Here is a 22,202-nt window from a genome sequence, read left to right as displayed (position 1 = left end):
ATCCCACTACTGGGCATATACTCTAATAAAACCATAATTCAAAAAGATGGGGCTTCCCTGGTGGCGCAGTGGCTGGGAGTCCGCCTGCCGATGCAGGGGACGCGGGTTCGTGCCCTGGTCCGGGAAGATCCCACATGCCGCGGAGCGGCTGGGCCCGTGAGCCATGGCCGCTGAGCCTGCGCGTCCGGAGCCTGTGCTCCGCAACGGGAGAGGCCACAACAGTGAGAGGCCCGTGTACCGCCAAAAAAAAAAAAAAAAAAAAGACACATGCACCCCAACGTTCATTGCAGCTCTATGTACAATAGCCAGGTCATAGAAGCAACCTAAATGCCCATCGACAGACGAATGGATAAAGATGTGGTACATATATACAATGGAATATTACTCAGCCATGAAAAGGAACGAAATTGGGTCATTTGTAGAGACGTGGATGGATCTAGAGACTGTCATACAGAGTGAAGTAAGTCAGAAAGTGAAGAACAAATATCGTATATTAACGCATATATGTGGAACCTGGAAAAATGGTACAGATGAACTGGTCCGCAGGGCAGAAATAGAGACACAGATGTAGAGAACAAACGTACAGACACCAAGGGGGGAAAGTGGCTGGGAGGGGGTGGTGGTGGTGGTATGAATTGGGAGATTGGGATTGACATGTATACACTAATACGTATAAAATAGATAACTAATAAGAACCTGCTGTATAAAAAAATAACTAAAATAAAATTCAAAGAAAAAAAAAAGAATGAGACCTGTCTCCCATGACGTTGTGAGGACATGTGTTTCTGGCATGTGAGCTGGAGACACACACACGTACCCACACACCCCCTCCCCAAACCTTCTCAGCCCCTGGGCACCTACCGTAAGGACTCAGGGGTTGTGCAGAGGTGCAAGGGTGTTGTGCCTTCCTCAGACAACACATTGACCTTGGCGCCGAAGGTCAGCAGCAACCGCACACAGTCGGACTGGGCCCGGGCACAGGCCTCGTGCAAGGCGGCCCGGCCCCCAACCCGGGCGTCCAAGTCAGCTCCCCGCCGGATAAGGTAGCGGGCGCAGTCGGTGTGGCCTCGGGCAGCAGCGATGGTGAGGGGTGTCGTATGCTTGGCTTTGGGGGTCAGCACCCAGAACCCTGGGGGGAGCAGGCAGTGTTAAGGGGGGTGGGTATGAGGCTGGCAGGCAGGGCAGGCTGTCATGTACAACTGACGCTGCCCTGCCCTCTGTACGCCTGGCTGAGCACAAACCCTGTGCCCGTCTGTACCTGTGGAGAGGGGCTTGCTCAAGCCCCAGCTGAGAGTGTAAATTGGAACAGCCTTTTAGAAGTTTGTCAGTCTGTAACAAAACGTAATACGTGGGTCATAGGAAAAACATTTAATTGCTCTTTTTTTTTCTTCTTTTTTTGGCCACACTGAGAGGCTTGTGGGATCTTAGTTCCTTGACCAGGGATCGAACGCTGGCCCCGGCAGTGGGAGTGCCGAGTCCTAGCCACTGGACTGCCAGGGAATTCCCTTAATTGCTCTTTAAAACCACAAGGGCAGCTAAGGAGGGTGAATTCTGTTAGGGAAACCTCTGGGTCTTTGAGCTGCTGGTGGAGTCCTTGGCTCTTTTAACTTGGGCGCTCTGGTGTTGGGGAGGGGAGGGAGTTACACACAGGAGGGCCTGGAACTGACTCAGGGAGTGGCCAGAGCAGAGCTGAAGAAGTCCTGGGATGCTCCTGGGGTGGGGAGGGTGGCATGGAAATGGGGGGAAGGGCAGAGAGGGAGGATAAGAGATGGAGGTAGAGAAAAGAAGAGTGGGAAGAGGGGTCGATCACGGGACTGGTGTTGAATCCGAATTGTAGAAATCGCCAAGGTCTTGTTCGAAGGACACAGATGGCTAATATCCTGCTGTCAGTTGTTTGCATTGTAGCTAAGTAAATCCCTGGGTTTCCTAAATCTTGGGTAAAGCATGTTTTGTTTTTTATTAGGATTGAAATTAAGGCCAAGTTCCATTTGGGAGATGGAGATGGTGGACATGCTGGAAGAGGAGACCAGGGTGCCCTGGGTGGGGTCACATCTCTAACAGTTGAAGGAATTTGGCCTGGTGGTGACCGTGAGAGCATAAGCTCTCCAAGGATTTTGAACCCCCATATCCATGGGTGGAGTGTGAGGCAATCTCCTGGCAATCTTTTTTTTTTTTTTTTTTTTGCGGGGGTGGTTTCTTTTCTCCTGCCTAAGAACAGGGCAATCATTTGGTTTACATGGACAAACCTTCTGGTCAGAATAGATCCTAAGGCAGATCATCGAACAAGTACACAAAGATGTTGGTCATACTGTTATTTAAAATAGTTTTTTTTAAAAAGGAAACCTAGGGACTTCCCTGGTGGTCCAGGGCGTAAGACTCCATGCTCCCAATGCAGGGGGCCTGGGTTCGATCCCTCGTTGGGGTATTAGATCCTGCACGCATGCCGCAACTAGGAGTTCGGAGGCCTCAGCTAAGAAGTCTGCATGCCAAAACTAAGACCAGGTGCAGCCTAAATAGATAAATAATAAATAAATAAATATTTTTAGCAATAAATAAATAAAACAAAAAAGAAGCCTAATCTAACCAATCTATTTGGGGGCTAGTTATATAAAACATGGCACACCCATACAATAGAATTTATGCACCTATTTAAATTATTACGTGGGGAATTCCCCGGCAGTCCAGTGGTTAGGACCCTGAGCGTCCAGTACCGAGGGCCCAGGTTCAATCCCTGGTTGGGGAACTAAGATCCCGCACGCCGCGCGGCATGGCCAAAAAAAACAAAAATTATGTGGACTTATGGTTATGGACATAGAAAGATATTACATGAAAAAAACAGGCTATAAATAGCATCTGGAGTATAATTTCATTCTATGAAAGAACAAATATTCACGCGTGGAGATGCATCCAGAGAAACAATTGCATTCGAATACAACTGTGTTCCTGTGTAAGTCATATAACATGCTACTATAACTTGAAATCTGAAAAGACATACAAATCACTAAGCATGCCTCATCTCTGTTTAGGAGGGAGCTGGAATCGGCAGTGGGAAGGGATGGTCTAGTCTATGGTCTGGAGGGGGGCGATGGGGCCCGGGCTCCCCCCCCACCCTCCCCTCCTCCCTCTCCCTCCTCTTCTGCCCCCACCGGGTGCTCCCTACCCTGTTCAGCTGACCAGGCCAGCTGGTTGCTCACTGTCTCCACAATCATGTTGGCAGCGCCTTCATCTTGGAACAGGGCTTGGATCTGCTGCAGGTCACCGGAGAACAGGGCATTGTGCACAGCTGGGTCCCGGCAGGAGCGGCGCGGCCTAGTGAGTTGGGCCCGGGAACTCGGGGGGCACCTTTGGCTCTGGTACTCCTGGGCTGCAGCCCGCCGCCGGTCCTCCCATGCCAGCCACTCCCGCTTCAGGCGGAGAGAGCGCAGGGTGGAGGAGGTGAAGGGGAAGGTCTCCCCTGCCATGGGGAGGGATCCAGGGGTCTGGGCAGCAGCAGCTGGGCAGAGCAGGTTCCCTCGGCCCGACTGCCACCCTTGCTCTGAGGAGCCACCCTGCCCCCAACCTGTGACCCAGAGAAAGGAGCAGCTGAGGCTATAAATAGGCCCTTTGCTGTTCTGGTAAACACAGTTTGCCCAGAGTCATGATCTTGGTGCAGAGAAAGTGTTGGGCCAACCCCCAGCCCACGGCTAGGGACAGCCCCTGCCCCTGCAGATACCCTCCAGCTGGGGAGCCGGCCCTCAGCTGAGCTCCAGTTCCACACCTCCCACTTCTCTGGAGTGAACATCTTGGGTTGGCAGGGTCCGAGGTGAGTGAGACAGTCAATCAGGGAAATGGACGGGACAGGGTCTCTCTGATGCTGTCTGGAGGGCAGACCCCTGCCCAGGAAATAAGGGCAGGTGAAGTCAGAGTTTGAACCCCTCTTCTTGGCATCTGCACATACACACACAGGGCTTAACAGTACTTAAATCCCTTTTATATCCATCTTCACTCAGGTGACCATACGTATTTTCTGGCTTGCCCGGGTAAACAGCAAGCTTGATTTTGACAATAAATTATATGATCAGGCTGATGATCACAGTCTGACCGCCTCTGAGATGGGTGGCCTTATTTCTGTTTTACTGATGAGGAACTTAAGGCTTAGCGAGGTGAAACCACTTGCTCAAGGTCACAGCTCGTGACGGGGGAGCCAGACTAGGACCACAGTGGGTCTGACTCTGTAGATGGTGCACTTTGGTGAGAGAGCCTCTCTCCACCTTCCAAGCAGGACAGCATGGTCCCTAACACTGCCTTTAATGCGTCTTGGTTAGGGTTCCCCCCCCCCGCCCCCGCAGCTCCTAAAAGGGCTTACATGCCTGCCTGAGGAGGACCAAGGGCTTGACCTCCCAACTCTGGGGACCAAGGAGACCTTCAAGCCACAAACCCACTCACTCAAAGTGGCTGTGCTTCCACGAGCCTCTAGGGGGAAGAATGAGGCCGTGAAACAGCACTAGGTGCTGGCCGCGGAGCAGTGAAGGGGAGGGCAGGAGGGAGGTCAGCCCTGGCCCCAGAAGCTCTTCTCAGCCAGTGGGTGGTGGGGCAGCCCCTTGGCCCCTCAGGGTCTGCCTGTCCCCATCCCGCCCTGGCTGCAGGCCATGGCTGCCCCGGTACACACACACACACACACACACACACACACACACACACACTTACTTTCCAGCTCCCATTCTCCCATCTTCAGTTACCATCTCAAGGCCTTTAACCGGGACCAGCCCTGCCTCCTACCTGGTGTTCCCTCCTCTGGCCACAACCCCTCTGCTCCACTGCCCAAAGGGAAGGATCTATCTAAACAGTTCATTTCCTAGCTTGAAAACGTCTGCTGACTTCTAAGCCCTGCCCTTTCCCACTAAGCCCCATGCCCTGGTTTGGCCTCACATCAGGCAGCTGTCCCCTCACGGATCCTCGCCTTTCCCTGCCGTTCCCTCTGCTTGGAATTCCCTCCTGACTCATCCCTCAAAGTCCACCTCAAAGGTCACCTGCGGTGGGAGACACCTGCTCAGGTCGCCCACCCCTGCGGTTCCAGCCACCCCCCAGTCCGTGCTCCTGGAGGACCTTCCGTGTGCGTTGTCAAGCCCCTGTCCCCAGGTGCTGTGGACCACAGCCTGCCGCGCTGGATGCGGGCTCCAGAGCAGGACCTGAACGGATTCAGCTGGGGCTCTGGTGCCCAGCAGGGCCTGGCGCACAGTAGATCTTGTCGCGCTGCTGAGGAGCCCTTGGCTTGTCGTGGGCCGGCCTCTCACGTGTAGCACGTTGACTGAGGGCCCCTGTTCTCCGCCGGGGCAGACACTCATCTGCCTGCCCAAGTGGGTGGCAGCAGCCTAGGCTGTTTCCAGCTCTGCCCTTACCCTGCTGTTCACCCACTCTGGCCCCAGCCTCTTCGTGGTATTCCAGGGTGGGGGATCCCAGAGGAGGAATGAGATCATGCCCAGCGAGGGCTTGGAGATCCTCAGAGAAAGGCGCCCGTTCGATGTTTTAATTGCCCAGCCAACAGCCCAGCTGAGCACCCGGAGCTGGGCTCCCAGGGCTGGGAGCTGGAAAAACGCGACGGGGCCGAGAGGGGCCAAGAGGGGCCTTCTCCTGAGGCGCACGGTAGTCATGGTCGGTGGGGCCTCTCCCGAGGCGCACGGTAGTCATGGTCGGTGGGGCCTCTCCCGAGGCGCACGGTAGTCATGGTCGGTGGGGCTTCTCCCGAGGCTCACGGTAGTTATGGTTGGTGGGGCCTCTCCCGAGGCGCACGGTAGTCATGGTCAGGGGCCTGAGGCTGTTCTGACCTCCCCAGCCTCTCGGCAGCCTCTTGTCACAGGCCTGAAGGCGCTCTGACTACAGATCAGTCCTCAGAGGTACCATATGTTCAGTCCCCTATCCTTAGCCTTAACTTCCTGAGGGCAGAAAAACTATCCTCAGCATTAACTTCCTGAGGCCTTTACTTCAACCCACACGTGAAGCCACAGGGAGCCCGGTTTTACTGGCAGGAACAGTGCCAGGCAACTGGATACCCAGCCTGCCTTCTGGGAGCTCAGAGCCTGTGGGGGGCAATGCAGCACACAAGAAACCAGGGCATCTGTCAGGATCGTGAGCAGCAGAGACCAGAGCTCAAGGGGGCTGAGTGCGGGGGGGCACCGCAGGCCAGGGGCATGGCTGGTTTAGGTGCAGGAAGACCACCCGGCATAGATGGGCGGCTCCAGCCCAGATCTAAGCTACAGAGGCGGAGCTGGGGAGTTAGCAGCACGGGGAAGAGAAAGAAGTGCGTGGTGTGCTCAGGTAGGAAGACCCGGTGAGAGTGTGAAAGGGGTGCTGGTGAATTAGCCCCTTCTTGTTCCTGGGCTTGGGCCACAAAAGCCTTCTAGAACAGAGCCCCACTGCCACCAGCAGCCAGCTGAACAGGGAGTTCTTGAAGCACCTGTTCTCTTCAGCTTTGAGACTGGGATCCGTGGGATCAGCTTTTCTTTGGAAAAAGGGAGCCTAACCCCTTCTCCCAGAGCCGCACCAAGCCCATTGGAGGTCCTGACTCACAGCTGCCTGGCGAAGGCTGAACAGAGGCAGATGAGGCTGGCTGCCAAACTGGGGTCTCTAACCCACACCCCCTCCACCATGTGCTGAGAGAATCTTCCTTTCCTCCCTTCATTCCAGAAAGGAAAACAAGGTTGGTTGGCAACTTGGTATAATTAGACCTTTTACACCCCACCCATGACCCTCGTCCAATTCTTGCCTGAAAAGCGGTACAGAGAAGCTACAGTGGTGAAGAGTTGCTTGGCAACAAAATAAATAAAGTAGTAGTGGACTCTAACCCAAAGTATAAAATAAATATCCATGAGTCCATACTGATATAAATGGGTGGTTGAACAAAAGATAAGGGAAAACAGACCAATCTCCCATGCAGAAGAATTCCAAATAATCCATGTAGATATTCTGCCCTTAAGAAGGTAGAACATAACTCCTCATTCCTTAAGTGTGGGCAGCACAGTGAATTCCTTCCAAAGGGTATCGTGCGTAAAGGGAGAAAAAGAGTAACTTGACAGTGGAGAAATCTGGCCAATCTGACAAACCCTACTTCAGCCAGGTGATCAAGGTCAACACCAACCCTTGATATGATGTGATGAGAAAAGCACCTTACCTCTGAGGTCTTCCTCCCCCAAACACATAACCCCAGTCTAATCATGAAGGCACACCAGACAAATTCCCATAGAGGGACATCTGACAACATGGCGGACCTGCGCTCCTCGAAGCTGTCAAGGTCATTAAGAAACAAGGAGAGTTGGAGAAACTACCACAGCCAAGGGACACGATGGCTAAATGTAACGTGAGATCCTGGAAGAGAAAAAGGACATCAGGGGAAAACTGAGTAATGTGAATAAAGTATGAAATTCAGTTAATAATAATGTATCAATACTGGTTCTTTAGTTGCAACAAATCTACCATACTAATGTAAGATGGCAGCAATAGGGGAGAGTGGGTGTGGGGTATATGAGAACTCCCTGTAACATCTTTGCAATAATTCTATAAATCTAAAACTGTCTACAAGAAAAAGTTTATGGTTAAAAAAAAAAGGAGAGAGACAGAGAGAGAGAAAACGAGTGGCTTGGCTCTGCTCTGGCCAAGGTACCACCAGCAGGGCAGACAGAACAAGAAGCAGCGAGGCTGGAAACGAGAGGGAGGTGGGTGAAGCAGGCGGCTGCTTTATTTCAGAATAAGGCACCTCAGCCGTCCTCCTGCCCCCGCTCCTGGGAGCCCTGGGCACAGGTGAGCTGGCCAGCTACAGGCCTCAAGAGACGACGCACAGGGAAGTCTGAGCGTTCCTTCCTTGTCCAGAGGGACAGGTCGCCACTGCTGTGGTGCGGCTCCTCTTAGCTCCTCAGCTGCCCGCGGACTAGGGAGTAAAGGGACCAGGCCCAGCATCCTCTAAGTTCAAGCTGAGGTGGGAGAACGGCACACCTTCCCTGTTGGAGGAGGAGACGGAATGTGCACCCGAGGGCCTGGAGGACAGTAGAGCTGGGGTTGATCCTGGGCAGAGTTCCGGTTGCCAAAGGAAGACCCAGAGTGACGGCACTGCAGAACCCGAGGGACGAGGGTGTTCTCAGGGTAAGTGTCCAGGGTGGGAGCAGCCAGAGAAGTCCCGGAACTTTGTTTTCCAATTGTGTTGGTCTTCTCTCTCCTGGGTGCTGAGAGGCTGCCGGCTCATGGGGGGTGCCCTGCCTTGGGGGAGTCCCAACTGCTGGTGCCACAGAAGAAGTCCTCAGGGAGCTCGCTCAGGAGTCCATCTAGGTCATCTGTGGGGTGGGGGGGGGAGAGAGGGCGGGGAGACTTAGTGATAATATTAGGGCTCCACGTGACTCAGAGCCAAGGCTCCCGCCCCTCGGGAGGGCTGTCAGGAAGGTGGCTCGCCCAGCCGCCAGCACCCACACTGACGGGCCTGAGGCCGGCCCGCCTTCCACCTCCCCTCTGCCCCCCACATACCCACACACAACAAAGGCAGAGGCAAAACGCCCGGGCCACTTTGCTAAGAAAGAGGCTCCCCTCGGGCCTTCATGGCTCCTCTTTCCATCCAGAGGCACAGTGCCTGAGCAGAGGTCCCCTAGTGCAACCTCTGCGTTGGACAGAGGGAGAAAGAAGGCCAGGAAGAGTCACTAGATGTGTTCAGAATCACACAGTTCATTAACCTGGTTTCTCATCTGCAGAGTGGGAGACATCATCGTCCCCTCCCCCAAAGTGCCTCGTAGGCAGAGGGGACAAAAGTAACTGTCCCCGACTACAGTTCTTGGATGGGGTGCTTCTGTCTGAGAACTTGGAAACAGAGCTGACCTCAGTAAGCCCTACTGCTACTCTGACTGTTAACAAGGGCAGCTAACACGTACCGGGGGCATGCTGGGTGCCCGCACAGGGCTGTCCACGTTATACTCATCACTTCATTTCGGTCTCACGGGGCCCTTTTAAAGGGCATCTCGTGGTAGTTCATGTTAGAATCCCCACTTTACCTGAGAGAACAGGGTTTACAGAGGTCAACAACTTCCCCAAGTAGCATCCGTTTGACACCAGAGCCCTAGCTTCCAACTAGAAAACTCCCGCTGAATGGACGGGATCAGGCAGCCCTAGAGTCAGTCCGGCTGGAAACTATACCTGCAGAGGCCAGCTCCCACTCGATAAACACTGCTGCTGGAAGGACAGAAGTCAGTTTTGGGGCATTCAAATTTAATTAGGGTGACCAGCACTGTACTCAGGGAAGCAGGACTGCAATTTGATTATAACAAAAAAAGTTGCCCCTCACTAGCTACACTGTGACCGTCTGAAGAAACACTAGGTTAAATGAAGGGGAGTGAGCCAGCCAGTGTGAGCCTAGGAAAATGGGAATCATAGCAGGAATCCGCATTTGTGTCTCCTAGTGCTGCCCGGCCACCACCAGCAGCTGCCTGCCCGGCAGGTCTGTCCCTACAGTGGAGATATGACACCAACCACACATTCTACAGGCAACTCGCCTCACGCTTATACTGTGACCACCAGCAACCTTCTGATGATGGTTCGGCTTGTCATCAAGCTGACTTCCAAGGAGACAGTGCAAGATTCTAGAGAAGATTCCAGCATACAGGGTAGATACTTTTTCATACAATATAAAGAAATGGGCTTTGTGGTTTATCCATTGGTCTACTGTGAAATTTGGTTAACGTCGAGACACCTATCCATAATCCCATGAACTTTGGGGCCAAACAGGGTTGAATCAAAGAGCTAAGGACCAGACCTGGACTGTGTTAGCTTCACCCGGGTAAGGCTCCCTCCTGAGGAACAAGTTGGCCCTCCCCTCAAAGGTCTGTATTTGGGCCTCTCAGGTCTGTATCCTGGTCCCACCCTAACCTCATGGATGTTTGACCCCTCAGCACCGCCTGGAGGGCCTTGGAGCTTAGTCACTATGGGGAAATCTGCCTCTGAGGTCTGGCCATCAGGCCACAGAAGACTCAAGGATGGTGCCAGTCTATCTCCCCCTGTGGCTAACAGCACATGGCCTGGAAACTGGGGCGCTTTGGTTCACATTCTTTGTGTTAATTAGTTTGTGGCCTGCAGCCTCGCCAGAGAACACACCACATCGGATTTCTGTTAAGATTCTGTAAGATCCAAAGACTCACAGGAGGAGGAACAATCTGGCTGAGCTATTCAAGAGGAAATAGAAGGAGAACCTCTTTTGCTCCTGGGTGGGCTGACGGCCTTACCTGCTTCTGGGAGTAGTTCTTTCTCAGGTGATGCCCCTGCCTCTGGGTTCTGTGCTATTCTGAGGCCTTTCCCAGGCTTCTCTGTCTCATGCTGGAGGCGTTCATGGAAGCTTCCTGGATCCTGGGGACAGAGGATCTGGTTACCAATACCTGTGCCCCTGAAATCCTCTGGACAGTTCTGCCCAAACAACCTCAAAGGAATAGGTGGGGGCTCAGGAAAGACAGGAGAGAGGAACGTGGCAGCAGCCAGTCACCCAGGCCCATGCTGTGGGGAGGGGGCTGAAACGCCAAACACCCCAAACAGCAGACAGTTAAAAAAATAAAAGAAAAACAGAAAACTTTTGGCCGACTTTCTTTTCTAATTCTGCTGGTATCTGATGTTTTAGGGAATCTCTATAACTGGAGCAGAGAGTGAAGACGCCATTCAGAATTATGCTGAGGAGTTAGCCTGGAATTAAAAATGAGCTGTTAACAATCCCCAAACTAACTAATATATGAACAGGTAATTAAAATTAGTAATTAAACCTGTTAACCATGGTTAGCCCTAGGGAATGGAAGTGGAGAAGGGTCAGTTTCACATTGCTTTATTCTGTACAATTTTTTTCAACAAGTACGGATGACTTGAAATTTTTTTTTTTTTTTTTTTTTGGCCACACCTTGCAGCGAGGGGCATCTTAGTTCCCTGGCCAGGGATCGAACCCGTGCCCCCTGCAGTGGAAGCACACAGTCCTAACCACTGGACCACCAGGGAATTCCTGGGGTGACTTGAAATTTAAAAGGAAATCAAGATGGGGCTTCCCTGGTGGCACAGTGGTTAAGAATTCACCTGCCAATGCAGGGGACACAGGTTCGAGCCCCGGTCCGGGAAGATCCCACATGTCGTGGAGCAACTAAACCCGTGAGCCACAACTACTGAGCCTGCGAGCCACAACTACTGAGCCCATGCGCTGCAACTACTGAAGCCCGTGCGCCCTAGAGCCTGCGCTCCGCAACTAGAAGCCACTGCAATGAGAAGCCTGCGCACTGCAGTGAAGAGTAGCCCCCGCTCGCCGCAACTAGAGAAAGCCACGCGCAGCAACAAAGATGCAACGCAGCCAAAAAAATAATTAAAAAAAAAAAAATGGAAATCAAGATGCTTTTTTTAGAAGTGGGGTGATATTGAGAGAATGAAGAAGGTTAGGGAAAAAGATGAGAAGCAGCAAGTTAGAACTAAACATGTAACTTGACTAGATGTCATCTAGTCTAACCCACTCATTTTATAGACAAAGCAACAGCAGGGGAGGGGACAGGACTTGCCCAAGGTCATGTTACAAATTCCCAGCAGAGCAGGGCCATGACCTAGGTCTCCTGACCCCCAGGCCAGGTCATGACGACAACCCAGGATCCCAGGAAGGTGGGGGTGGCCACAGACGGGACACTGTGTGTCAAGTCAAGGCCGGGCCCTGCACCCTCACCCTGGAGTGGAACTGCCTGGAACCCAGCCTCCCTTGGCTCCCAAAGGAGTTCTGGGCCGGCGCCCCCTCACCTAGCAGAGGTGGAAACCAGGAGGGAAGATACAGAGCAAGTGCTGGCTCACCTGACAGACCATCTGTAGCTGTCTGTTCTCTGCACTGCCACCTGCAGCAAATCCAACCCTCAGTCACTCACTGAGGGCCCCACCCCATCGTGGACCCTCAACTCGGTTAGTTCTCAGGTGACTCCCATGCTCTCCAATGTTCAGGTCTGCCATCAGACACTCAGGGATCCACCCAGAAGCCAGCTGCTCCTCTAGGTCCTGTTACTGTGCCATCTGGCAGGTGGCTGGACCAGGGACAGGAGGAGATGGCCCTGTCCCCAAAGGGCATCTTTTCACCTCAGGGCAACTGTCCACTTCACATCCCTGCTCCCCAGGATAGAGGAGGGAAAGAAATCAGAAGACCCAGGCGGAAAGCGGCCCTACCCATGCCCACTCCATCTTGCTCCTCTTACCTTGGGGAAGGGCTGAGATGGCTTGAGGAAGTTCCCATCCCCAGAATCTGGGCTATAAACGTGGACCAGGTTGTTGGGCGTCACGTTGAGGTAGTGATTTCGGAGTGAAGGAGAGAACACTCCGATCTGGAGTAGAGAAAGCGGGGGAAGGTGTCCAATGTCCTGACAGAGCGCTAGGTGCTGCCGGACGGCCACCCAGTCCCGCCTGCCTCACCCTTGCTAGCCTCTGCACCAGGGTCACAGAAATCACTCCTGCCGCAGCCCTGCTGCCAGAGTAGAACTGCGTACCCCATCCTCGGCCCCTCACAGCACGACCTCCAGCCCCATCCGCCCCCTGAAGGATGGCAGCCAGGCCTTTACTCGGCTCCAGTGAGCCAAGGGCTTGCACTAGGGCAGCCACTCTCTGCCTGGGCCCTGGGAGGGCAGGGAGCCAGAGAGACAACCCGGGGCTTTCTCCAGGGCGGGAGGCGGGAGAGCAGGTCCCCACCTGGAGCTCCCGTACCTGCTTTAGCAGCAGCACTGAGCCAGGCTTCAGCTCATTCTGGCGTGTCTCCAGCAGCAACCTGTGCACCGTGCCCTGCATCTCTCCTGCAAACACCACACCGCCCATCAGTATCAGGGCCAAGGGCAGCACAGTGACTGGCCTGGGCCCCGGCTGGGAAGGGGGCTGGACACTGCCTCAATTTTCCTAACTGCAAATGGAGAGGGCGGCTCCTCCTCACCTCCTGACCTCAATGCGGCCACTCGTCAGACACTCCCAGGACTTAACTCCTCACCCGTGGGGTCCTTGAAAACCGCACTGGCGTCCACTGTGCTCCGGGTCAGGGACTTGATCATCACTGCCATGTTGGGGACTTTGTTCCTGGGCAGCTGCTTCAGGGCTGCCTGGTTACAAGGAGAGGCATTTGCTGAGCCAGCCGCGTCCCACCTGTAAGGTTCCCAAGTGTGCCAGGGCAACCCAGGGAGGGGGGCAGAGCACTGGTGTGGTGATGGTCTTCCTTTTCAGAGGGCCAAGGGGCAGTCTAGAGGGCTCATCCCATCTCCCTCCGGCAGACCTGAAGCTGCGGGCCTTTCATTTGTCTGCCCTGCCCCCTTTCTTTTGTGTGTTTATGTGTATGTATTCATATAGAGCTGCATCTCACAGGCCACAGGCAGGAGTACGTCAGCACATGTACTAACGTGCGTCTGCACGTGACCTTTGACCTCTGGGGAGCTCTAGGGGTAGCAGTGTGTTTACCCTACCCCATTCAGGGCCCAGATGTGCAGAGACATGCCCATAACCCACCTCCACCTATGCCAGATACTGTGAAAAGGCAGGTGAGTGGAAGATACAACCAAAGGGGCTTCACGTTGCCACTCAGAGACAGGCCTGGGGTAGCAGGGAGCAAACAGAGAGCCCCTTTCCTAAGGTGGAGCAGGGCAGGAGGTTGGTGAAAGGGATAAAAATGGTCTTCCCTTTGGGTCTCAGCACCCAGGACCCTTACCTTCCGCAGCACCATGATGATGCTGTAGGTACAGAGGAAACAGGTAGGGTCTCTCTCATCCAGGCCCAGAGCAGATTTCATGGTCAGCCAGGGCCCTCGCCCAAAGTCCTCCTCCACTGATGCCTGGGAACTAGTAACAATCTGGCACAACAGAGCAGAAGGGGAGCCTGCATTAACAGGTCCGCTTTGCTAGAGGCCTTGCCTGAGCTGGGATAGAGGGGTGGGAGAGCAAGGGTGAATTCCCTGCAGCACGGTGGCCACATTCTCTCCCTTCGTGTATCTCCAAGTTCAGAAAATGGTGTGTGAAACCTTGTGGCATATCACATCTTTCACTGAGAAGCAATAGCAAAGGTACACTAGCAAAAGTACTTTCACTGAGGCATTTGTTTACTTTAAATCAGGCCCTGACTTTAATTACATTAATGCAAAAGGCTATCTATGCTTGTCTCTTACAATGGACTTGCAAAGTCTTAGGGCTAGGGAGCTCCCACATATATTTATAGGCTTCCAGGCAATTTTGAAACCAATTATATTTTATCTGGGATGCCTCTGGCTTTAACTATTCACCTTATTATATTAAAAAATGCTTTGGGACCTGTGAGCCATGGCCGCTGGGCCTGTGTGTCCGGAGCCTGTGCTCCGCAACAGGAGAGGCCACAATGGTGAGAGGCCCGCGTACCGCAAAAAAAAAAAAAAAAAAAAAAAAGCTTTGAATCCAGGTGAGTATTTATTGCTTTGGAGCTGAAATGGACTGGTGGATCTGCAGAGCTACAGCAAAGAGAAAAACTTCTAGAGAGAATTAAAAGCAAAAGTGGGTCTGGGAGCAGAGCAGGTCAACCAGAATCCCAGGGAGGAGGGAGGCTGGGTCTCACCCACCAAGAGGGAACCCACCAGAGGCAAGATGAAGCCAGATCCTTCCCAGCTTGATTCCCAGAAACCTGAAAGGCAGCGTTCCTGAGATACAATTTCAACAACTGTTACACTCTCCTCCTCTGAGGGAAGATGGAGTTAGCTGGGCCTTTCTTTCTTAGCTGGGAAAGAAGGCTGGACTCAAGGTATCGGTTCACACCCCTCTGGCATCAGGATAGGCTTCACTTTATGCCAGGAAAATTGCCACCTCCCCAAATGCCCTGTGGCGTATGACCCCAGGGAACGGGCCGAGCAGCACAGACGCTGATCCTCAGCTACTGAGACATGTAGGGATGTCCCTCACTCTTGAACGATCCCCAGGAAGTTAACATTTGCATGGAATTAGTTACCTCTGTCCGGAATTTAGCCAGAGCACCATGAGTCGGAGTCTGGGGCGTGGAAACCATGATGTCGTCCAGATTTTTCCCACTGTGCTACAAGGGGACAGAGGAGAAGGCGAGAGCAAGCTCAGCAGCTGTTATTTACAAGTACGGCTTCTTGTCTGGGTTACATAATGAGTTCAGGAAACTACCAGGGACAATTAACACGTAGTACATCTCTCCTAAGGAAGTCTCAGGAGCCTCGCTGGCAGCTCAAAAAAGATGCTTTGGGGATCATTTTGGGAGTGTGAGGAAGCTAGAGCTGGCCCAGGAACAAACCCCAGGGCTTCCTGACGGGGGCGATGACTTGAATAGAGAGGCCCGAGATGAGTAAAAGGGCAGCTTTCCCCACACCCCTTCTCAGGGACCTCATCCTTCCCTACAGAGGTCCATCCCAGGTCTCCTTGGATTTCTCTTAAAAGTGCCAGGGAAGAGCAAGTTAACAGGCAGGAATCTTTTCAAACACGCTTCAAATGTGAGGAAAGGGGGTAACCTATTACAACCAGACCGGATCCTCGGAGCCCAATTATCTGGGATCTGACCCAAGAGTAGTTTGATGGACCCTGTCTCTCCACTGCTGCCGAAATCTACACACGCAGCTCAGCCCCAACTCCCCCACACTGACCCCACACCAGCTACGAGCGATTCTGTGGCTCTCCCAGAGCATCTGTGCCTTTGCACACGCTCTCCCGTCTTTCCACTGCTGAAATGTCCTCCAAGACACAGCCTCCTGACACACACCTCCGTAAACCTCCTACTCATCCCTCCAGAGCCCACGCAGCAAGCCCAAGGAGCCCAGTGTCTCCCCAGCACCCAGGGAATGACCTCTACTCTCCCTGTGCCTTTTATGTGTAATTGTTTGTGTCTGCTTCTTCCACTCTCCTGGAAGCTCCTTAGGACGGGAACTATTTCTATGTTAATCTCTGTATTCTCAGGTCCAAGCAAAGTGCCCAACACATACCAGTCTTTAGCAAATATAAGTGAATGAATCTTTCTGCCCTGGTGCTAGGAAACAGTAGATGTTCAACAAACGTATGGAAATTGTGACATTCTCAAGCCTTAAGCATCTCGCATGTGGGTTTTCAAGCATTCAATTCTTCCCACTTCTTCTGAATTCCTCCACAGCTTTGGAAGCGCTCCCTCTCTGCACTTCCTTCCTCCCCTTCCTGGGGGGGCGTGAAGATCCTCTGGGACTCTGCTGCTCTCCTGGGCCCCCAGCAGCCTGGGGAGCTCAGGCTCTGGCCAGAGAGAAGCCGTCACTCACCTGGTGAGGCAGGAGCCCTGCTGGGCCGGGGAAGCGGCGTGTTTTGGCGCGGGTGGAAGTGCAAGCGGGCTGCTGGGGTGTCCGGTTGGCAGCAGTGACCAGCCGCACCAGGTGGTTCGTGACGACGGGCGTCTGCAGAGCAGCTTGAGGGACTGGGGAAGGACGGGGGCCCTTCAGGGTGCTGACAGGAGACTTGACAGAAGATGCTGGAGCTCGGGGCTGGAAGGGCCCCCGAGGAAATAACCCAGAGCTAGTCCTTGAGGGAGTGGCACAGCTTGAGTTGGGAGTTTGTGGTGTAAGAGAACGAGGCCTGCCAGCTAAGCAGGCATTTGGGGACGGGAATGGCTGCCCAGGGAAATGATTTTGAGGGCTGCTCTGAACGAGCCTGCCAGCAGCTTGGAGAGGCTGCGGCGCTTGAGGAGGGGGGCCTCCGGGAGAGACCCCCCAATGGTGCTGCTGACCGCGAACCACCGAGGCAGTTGGGACAGGAAGGCTACCCGTGGCACCAGGCCTCAAGTGGGACTGTGGAGTCCCACAGCGGACAACAGGGTCCGGGGGCACATCCCGAGCTGACGGGATACCAGCTATGTGGGTTGCAGGCATGGGCCCCTTTTGGCAAGGTCTGCTCAGATCAGCTGCCCGGGCCTTTTTAGCCAATGTTGAGTCCTCCCGCCACCAGGTGGGCAGGATTCCTGTGGCCTCACCGCTAACTCCAAGTTCCAGCTCCATGACGGGGCCCTCCAGCTCCATGCTTGCCAGGACCTTATCAAATTCATCTTGTTCAGGCCCCTCAAAGCCACCAATCACCTGCTGTTTGCTCTTGAAGGTGAGCTGGGGGTGGGAGACTGAGGACTGGGGTCTTACTGGGGTCTCACTGAGCACTTCTGTCAGTGTCACTCTTCCCTGATTGCCAGTCCAGCTGCTGGACATTGAGACAGGCCTTAGGGGAGCTGTTCCTGTGGAAGGTGGACCTTCAACGGCCCTGGGCATGCCGGAGGTAGAAAGGCGGAGTCCCAGGGCTGGCAGGCCCGCAGCCTCTGGAGGAGCAGTGGGGCATGGCAGTAGCTGGGCCTCCTGTGGCCGGGAAGAGACAGGTCGCAGGCACCCAGCATTCACAGGCCGTGAGCCAACGAACTGGTTCTCTGCATCCTCCACAGCTGACAAGAAATCCTACAAAGAAGCAGAGACAGCAGGCCTTGGCATCTGGAAATCAAGAAACACTCTGCTTTCACTGTTTCGGGTATGTGGGGTGTCTGTGTGTGCAAATACTCACAAACAAGAAACCAAGGTGTGAAAGGCAGTGGTGGACTCTCTCACCACCTTTGACCTTGCCCAGAAGCCCACAACGAGGCTTCTACTAGACGCATTCTAAGGCTAAGTCTTCAGGTAGCTTCTCTCTTTCTTCAGTCTCAGGTGAGGGGTGGCGAGGGGTGGTGGCGGCAGTTGGGGGAACAGTAGGAGAAGCAAAGGAACCAGGTCACCCAGGAGTCAAACAAATCATCCAAGGTCACACACCCATCTCAAGGAAACTAGCTTCGTGGTGTCAAACCTGTGCACTAGGCATCTATCCATCTGGTCCTGCTGCCTGTCCTCCACCCACTCCTCACCCCCACCACACACACACACACACACACACACGCACACGCACACGCGCACGCACACGCTTAGTCTTCAGTAAGCCAGAGAGTCCTTGGAGCCTGCAAAATAGATAGAAGTTAAATATAGCTTTTCAGGCAGGTAAATGAGGTATGGATTCCGGTTGGGAAGCAAGGGGAGATTGACACCTTCAAGAGCAACAGACCTGTTCTGAAGGTGTCAGAACGGCTGATTTAACTGACAGGAAGGTCCCCTCCACCCCCACCCCCCGCTGCTGCACTGGACTGTCCAGGCTAGAGAAAGGATCTTTCTTGCTTCGTGTACTATCAGGAGAGTAGCATACTCTAACAGGACTACCTTAGGACTTAGTAATAATGATATTATAATTACAACAGCAAGAAAATCCTGATGACCCTGGGAGGTGATGCAGCCCTTTTCCGCTGAAGAGCTCACTCTCAGACATGATGTCATCTGTCTTGGGAAGGGGGAAAGGGACTGGTCATGGAACAGAAACTTGAGCTGTCAGAGTCCTTCACTCTTAATTCCATTACTAGCCTAGCAGTCCTACCATGACCTGGTAAGACCCAGGAGGGTCATTTTTTTCAGCCCGTAATTACACATCTCCAAAGCTGAAAGACAAAGACAAGGACGCATATCTCCTTGACAAACCTGGCAGTTTTGAATTATTTGTAAAAACAAAAATCAAGTCCCCAAGTGATAACAAAATCTAACATTTGAAAAACCTCACTGGGTGCCAGGTACCATGTAAACATTTTACCAGAATTCTCTCCATGAGTTCTCATGATGACCCTATGAATAGGTACTATTATTGTCCCTGTTTTATGGATACAGAAACGGAGACTCAGAGAGGTTAAGTAACTTCACAGAACCAGGACTGGGACCCATAAGTGCCTTTGTCACTATGTCTTGGGGCCTCAATGAATGAGACAAGCCAGAGATGGAATTTTAAGAGATCTGAGGAAGGTCTGTTTTTCCCTTCAAACCTCGGGTTCCAAAAGCCTCAGAGGAAGGGAAGCATGGGACTGTGGCTGCCAGAAGGGCCCCTGGTGCAGCATTCACCATCTCACTAGGCACCAATTAGGCATCCGGACAAATTCTAAACGTGATTTTTAAAGCAAATCACTGGGAGACAAAAAAGTAGGTTTGAATGGCTTGTCATTGATAAACTAGAGCAACTCTAGTCTATAAATGTAGTTTAATAGTTTCCATGTACATTAGACTGGAGTCAGGAGGCCATCCTGGCTGCTGGTGTCGTAGTCTTTCTTTTTCATCTATTTATTTTTTTATTTATTTGGCTGCGTTCAGTCTTTGTTGCCGCACACGGGCTTTCTCTGGTTGCATCGAGCAGGGGCTACTCTTCGTTGCAGTGTGCGGGCTTCTCATTGCAGTGGTCTCTCTTGTTGCGGAGCTCGGGCTTTAGGCACGTGGGCTTCAATATTTGTGGCACGCGGGCTCAGTAGTTGTGGCTCGTGGGCTCCGGAGAGCAGGCTCAGTAGTTGTGGCACACGGGCTTAGTTGCTCTGCGGCATGTGGGATCTTCCTGGACCAGGGATGGAACTGGTGTCCCCTGCACTGGCAGGCGGGTTCTTAGCCACTGCGCCACCAGGCAAGCCCCTGGTGCTGTATTCTTAAGCAATTTAATTTACCTTTTGGAGATTTACTCACTTAAATCCTGTTTCTTTCTGAAAAGGATTTGAGATAGCAATTTTGGGCCTCCTAGATGAAACTATATCTGTTCGATCTGAGTGGGAAGACAGCTGTGCAGATCACTAGTTCAGCGGTCTCTGGCTGCACCCAGAGATTAGAAATACCCCTGCCTGCGCCCATTCCCAGAAATTCTGATGTAACTGGTACGTGGTAGGGCCTCGGCAGAGGTGATTCTAACATGCCAGCTTCAGATCTAGTCTAACGTGTCATCTTCTGAGGAGAGAGGGGGAAGGGAAGCATGTTTATGGCAGAAGAACGGCCATCATGTGTGATAGGAGAGAAAATGGAAGGCCACAGAATGCAGTACTTTGCCCTGGCTCAGGTAGCCAGTTGGTGACCCCAGGCCTCCTGCTGTCCAGTAACTGTGCTCTCTCTGACTCTCCCTAAATTTTCTTCCCACATCAAGTACATCATCGTGGGGCTTCCCTGGTGGCTCAGTGGTTAAGAATCCGCCTGCCAATGCAGGGGACACGGGTTCGAGCCCTGGTCCAGGAAGATCCCACATGCAGCGGAGCAACTAAGCCCATGTGCCACAACTACTGAGCCTGCGTTCTAGAGCCCGTGAGCCACCACTACTGAGCCCACATGCCTAGAGCCTGGGCTCCACAACAAAGAGAAGCCACCGCAATGAGAAGCCCACACACCCCAACAAAGAGCAGCCCCCGCTCGCTGCAACTAGAGAAAGCCCGCCTACAGCAACGAAGACCCAACGCAGCCAAAAAATAAATGAATAAATAAATAAATTTATATTAAAAAAAAGTATGTCATCGTGAAGGTGGATCCAATCATCTACGTGACACAGCTTCCGGGCAAGGGCCCTTATAATCTAAAGGTATGACAGTTAAGCAGCTCATCCTTCTGGTTTTTCATTTGTTTCTAAGACAGTTAAGTGGGTTGTTTACAATTCTCATCATTTCTCAGCGTCTCACAGACAAAAAAAGATACACATGTCAAGTAAAAGGAAACTTGGGTTCTGGGCCTGGGTGTTTACATCTTAAGACCTTCTCTGCCATCTCTGTTCACCAACACTTTTTTACCTCATCTTCAAACTCCTCTTCCACAGCAAACAGCTTCTGCAGACTGCATGCCTGAAAGGAAAACAAAGCAATTGAGGTTGGAGGAGAAATACCGTTTGCAAGTACATTCTGTCCTCACTCTGCTTTTTCCCAATTCTAACAAGACCATCAGGTTTACTGTTTTCTGTTTGTTTGTTTTTCTGCTAGTGTTGGGGGGAGGAATAAGCGATGAGGAGAGAAGAGATGGGATTTACTTAAAGACTTAGATGACTTTGAATCCTTTCTTGTAAAATAATTCACTCAGGTCCATTTGCATTAATCTTTTTTTTAAGATTTATTTATTTGGTTTTTTTTTTTTTTTTTTTTGGCTGTGTTGGGTCTTCGTTGCTGCGTGTGGGCTTTCTCTAGTTGCGGCGAGCAGGGGCTACTCTTCGTTGCAGTGCGCAGGCTTCTCATTGTGGTGGCTTCTCTTGTTGCAGAGCATGGGCTCTAGGCACGCGGGCTTCAGTAGTTGTGGCACGTGGGCTCAGCAGTTGTGGCGCACGGGCTTAGTTGCTCCGCGGCATGTGGGATCTTACCAGACCAGGGCTCGAACCCGTGTCCCCTGCATTGGCAGGCGGATTCCTAACCACTGCGCCATCAGGGAAGCCCTGCATTAATCTTGTAATAAGAGGGAGGAAGCAAAGAGAAGACTGCCCACGGGAGCCTGCGTCATTCTTTAGACCCAGCACTGCGCAGTGGGCCTAAGGATTTTGCAACACCCCAAAGGTTTGGTGTTTGGAACCTTTGTCAAACATAAGGGACACTCCCATTAATCCAAGCATGCCCAGCCTAGTGGCCTTGATTCTGAGAGTCAAGCCAGTAGTTTTTATCTAATCCAACACCCAAAAGCTAGGGTCCCAGGAGGGTGGGATGCCTCCCAGTCCACTGTTCAGGTCCTTCTTTCTGGGCAGCAGAGCTGCTGTGGCCAACATTAAAAGTGTGTCACTCCTAGAGTCAAGGGCTGTGCCTAACCTCAGACGCCAGAGCAGCAAGAGCTATAGTTAGGGACACCTATCCCGGCATGTCAAGGATCAGACTGGAAGGGTTAGGGGGAGAAGGAGGGCCCAAGAGGCGTGACGTTTGAGCACACCGGGAAGGATGAACAGGAGTTCTCCAAGATGAAATGGAAGGCAAGAGGCAGGAAACTGAGGCCCAGAGGGAGGTGAGTGGAGAGGCCTTCCCTGAGGGTCCGGGCGTGTCCATGTCGAGCCCTGACTAGGGCCCAGGCCTCCCGACCCCACCGAGCTCTCCCCTAAACCCTAACCCGGCCCTGCAGCTCGCACGGGGGAGGGGCTGGAACCCGGAAGGCAGGTCCTTGCGGCCAGGAGACCGGGCGGCCGGGTGGTCCCAGGCAGGGCATTACCATGGCGACGGCCGGTGGTCTGCGGCCGCGGCTTGGCCGGGTAGATCCCGACTCTAGGGGTCACCGGGGCCTCGGCCTTGGTCCAGGTGGCAGGGTCAGAGTCCGGGCGACAGAGTCTCTGGGGCGAGCTCGGAGAGAGGCGTCTTTGCAGCCCAGGTGGCGGCCGAAGGTGGGTGGTCGGGAAGCTGCGGCTGGCGTCCTAGGCCGCTTTCGAAGCCGCCGC

The 22,202-nt window shown here is 53.1% G+C and overlaps 2 protein-coding genes and 1 long non-coding RNA gene across 3 annotated transcripts in view; 1 reads left to right on the top strand and 2 right to left on the bottom strand.

The window, feature by feature from the left end:
* The window catches only part of ASB16 (ankyrin repeat and SOCS box containing 16), a 9,606-nt gene extending 6,000 nt beyond the window's left edge, over positions 1-3,606 (bottom strand). Inside the window, exons 1-2 of the mRNA XM_067714489.1 lie at positions 3,161-3,606; positions 862-1,129 (exon numbers count right to left, since the gene is read on the bottom strand). Coding sequence (XP_067570590.1) covers positions 862-1,129; positions 3,161-3,461 — 569 coding nt within the window. The 5' untranslated portion in view covers positions 3,462-3,606. The remainder of the gene's footprint in view (positions 1-861; positions 1,130-3,160) is intronic.
* Positions 3,227-11,285, top strand: LOC137211831 (uncharacterized). The gene is made up of 3 exons (XR_010937235.1): positions 3,227-3,312; positions 10,616-10,731; positions 10,893-11,285. It is a non-coding gene; the product is annotated as an uncharacterized lncRNA (long non-coding RNA).
* Positions 7,205-22,202, bottom strand: HROB (homologous recombination factor with OB-fold). Its single transcript, XM_067714488.1, has 11 exons — positions 21,980-22,202; positions 20,596-20,646; positions 16,235-17,404; positions 14,941-15,024; positions 13,682-13,822; positions 12,974-13,082; positions 12,700-12,785; positions 12,198-12,323; positions 10,230-10,350; positions 7,966-8,300; positions 7,205-7,341 (listed from the first exon to the last, which is right to left on the bottom strand). The coding sequence occupies exons 1-10, from the start codon at positions 21,980-21,982 to the stop codon at positions 8,209-8,211; spliced, it is 1,983 nt and encodes a 660-aa protein (XP_067570589.1). The 5' UTR covers positions 21,983-22,202; the 3' UTR covers positions 7,205-7,341; positions 7,966-8,208.

The sequence above is a fragment of the Pseudorca crassidens genome, chromosome 19 (assembly GCF_039906515.1).
Source record: "Pseudorca crassidens isolate mPseCra1 chromosome 19, mPseCra1.hap1, whole genome shotgun sequence".
Lineage (NCBI taxonomy): Eukaryota > Metazoa > Chordata > Mammalia > Artiodactyla > Delphinidae > Pseudorca > Pseudorca crassidens.
Note: the sequence above shows the minus strand (reverse complement) of the source record. Positions and strands in the feature narration are given on the sequence as shown.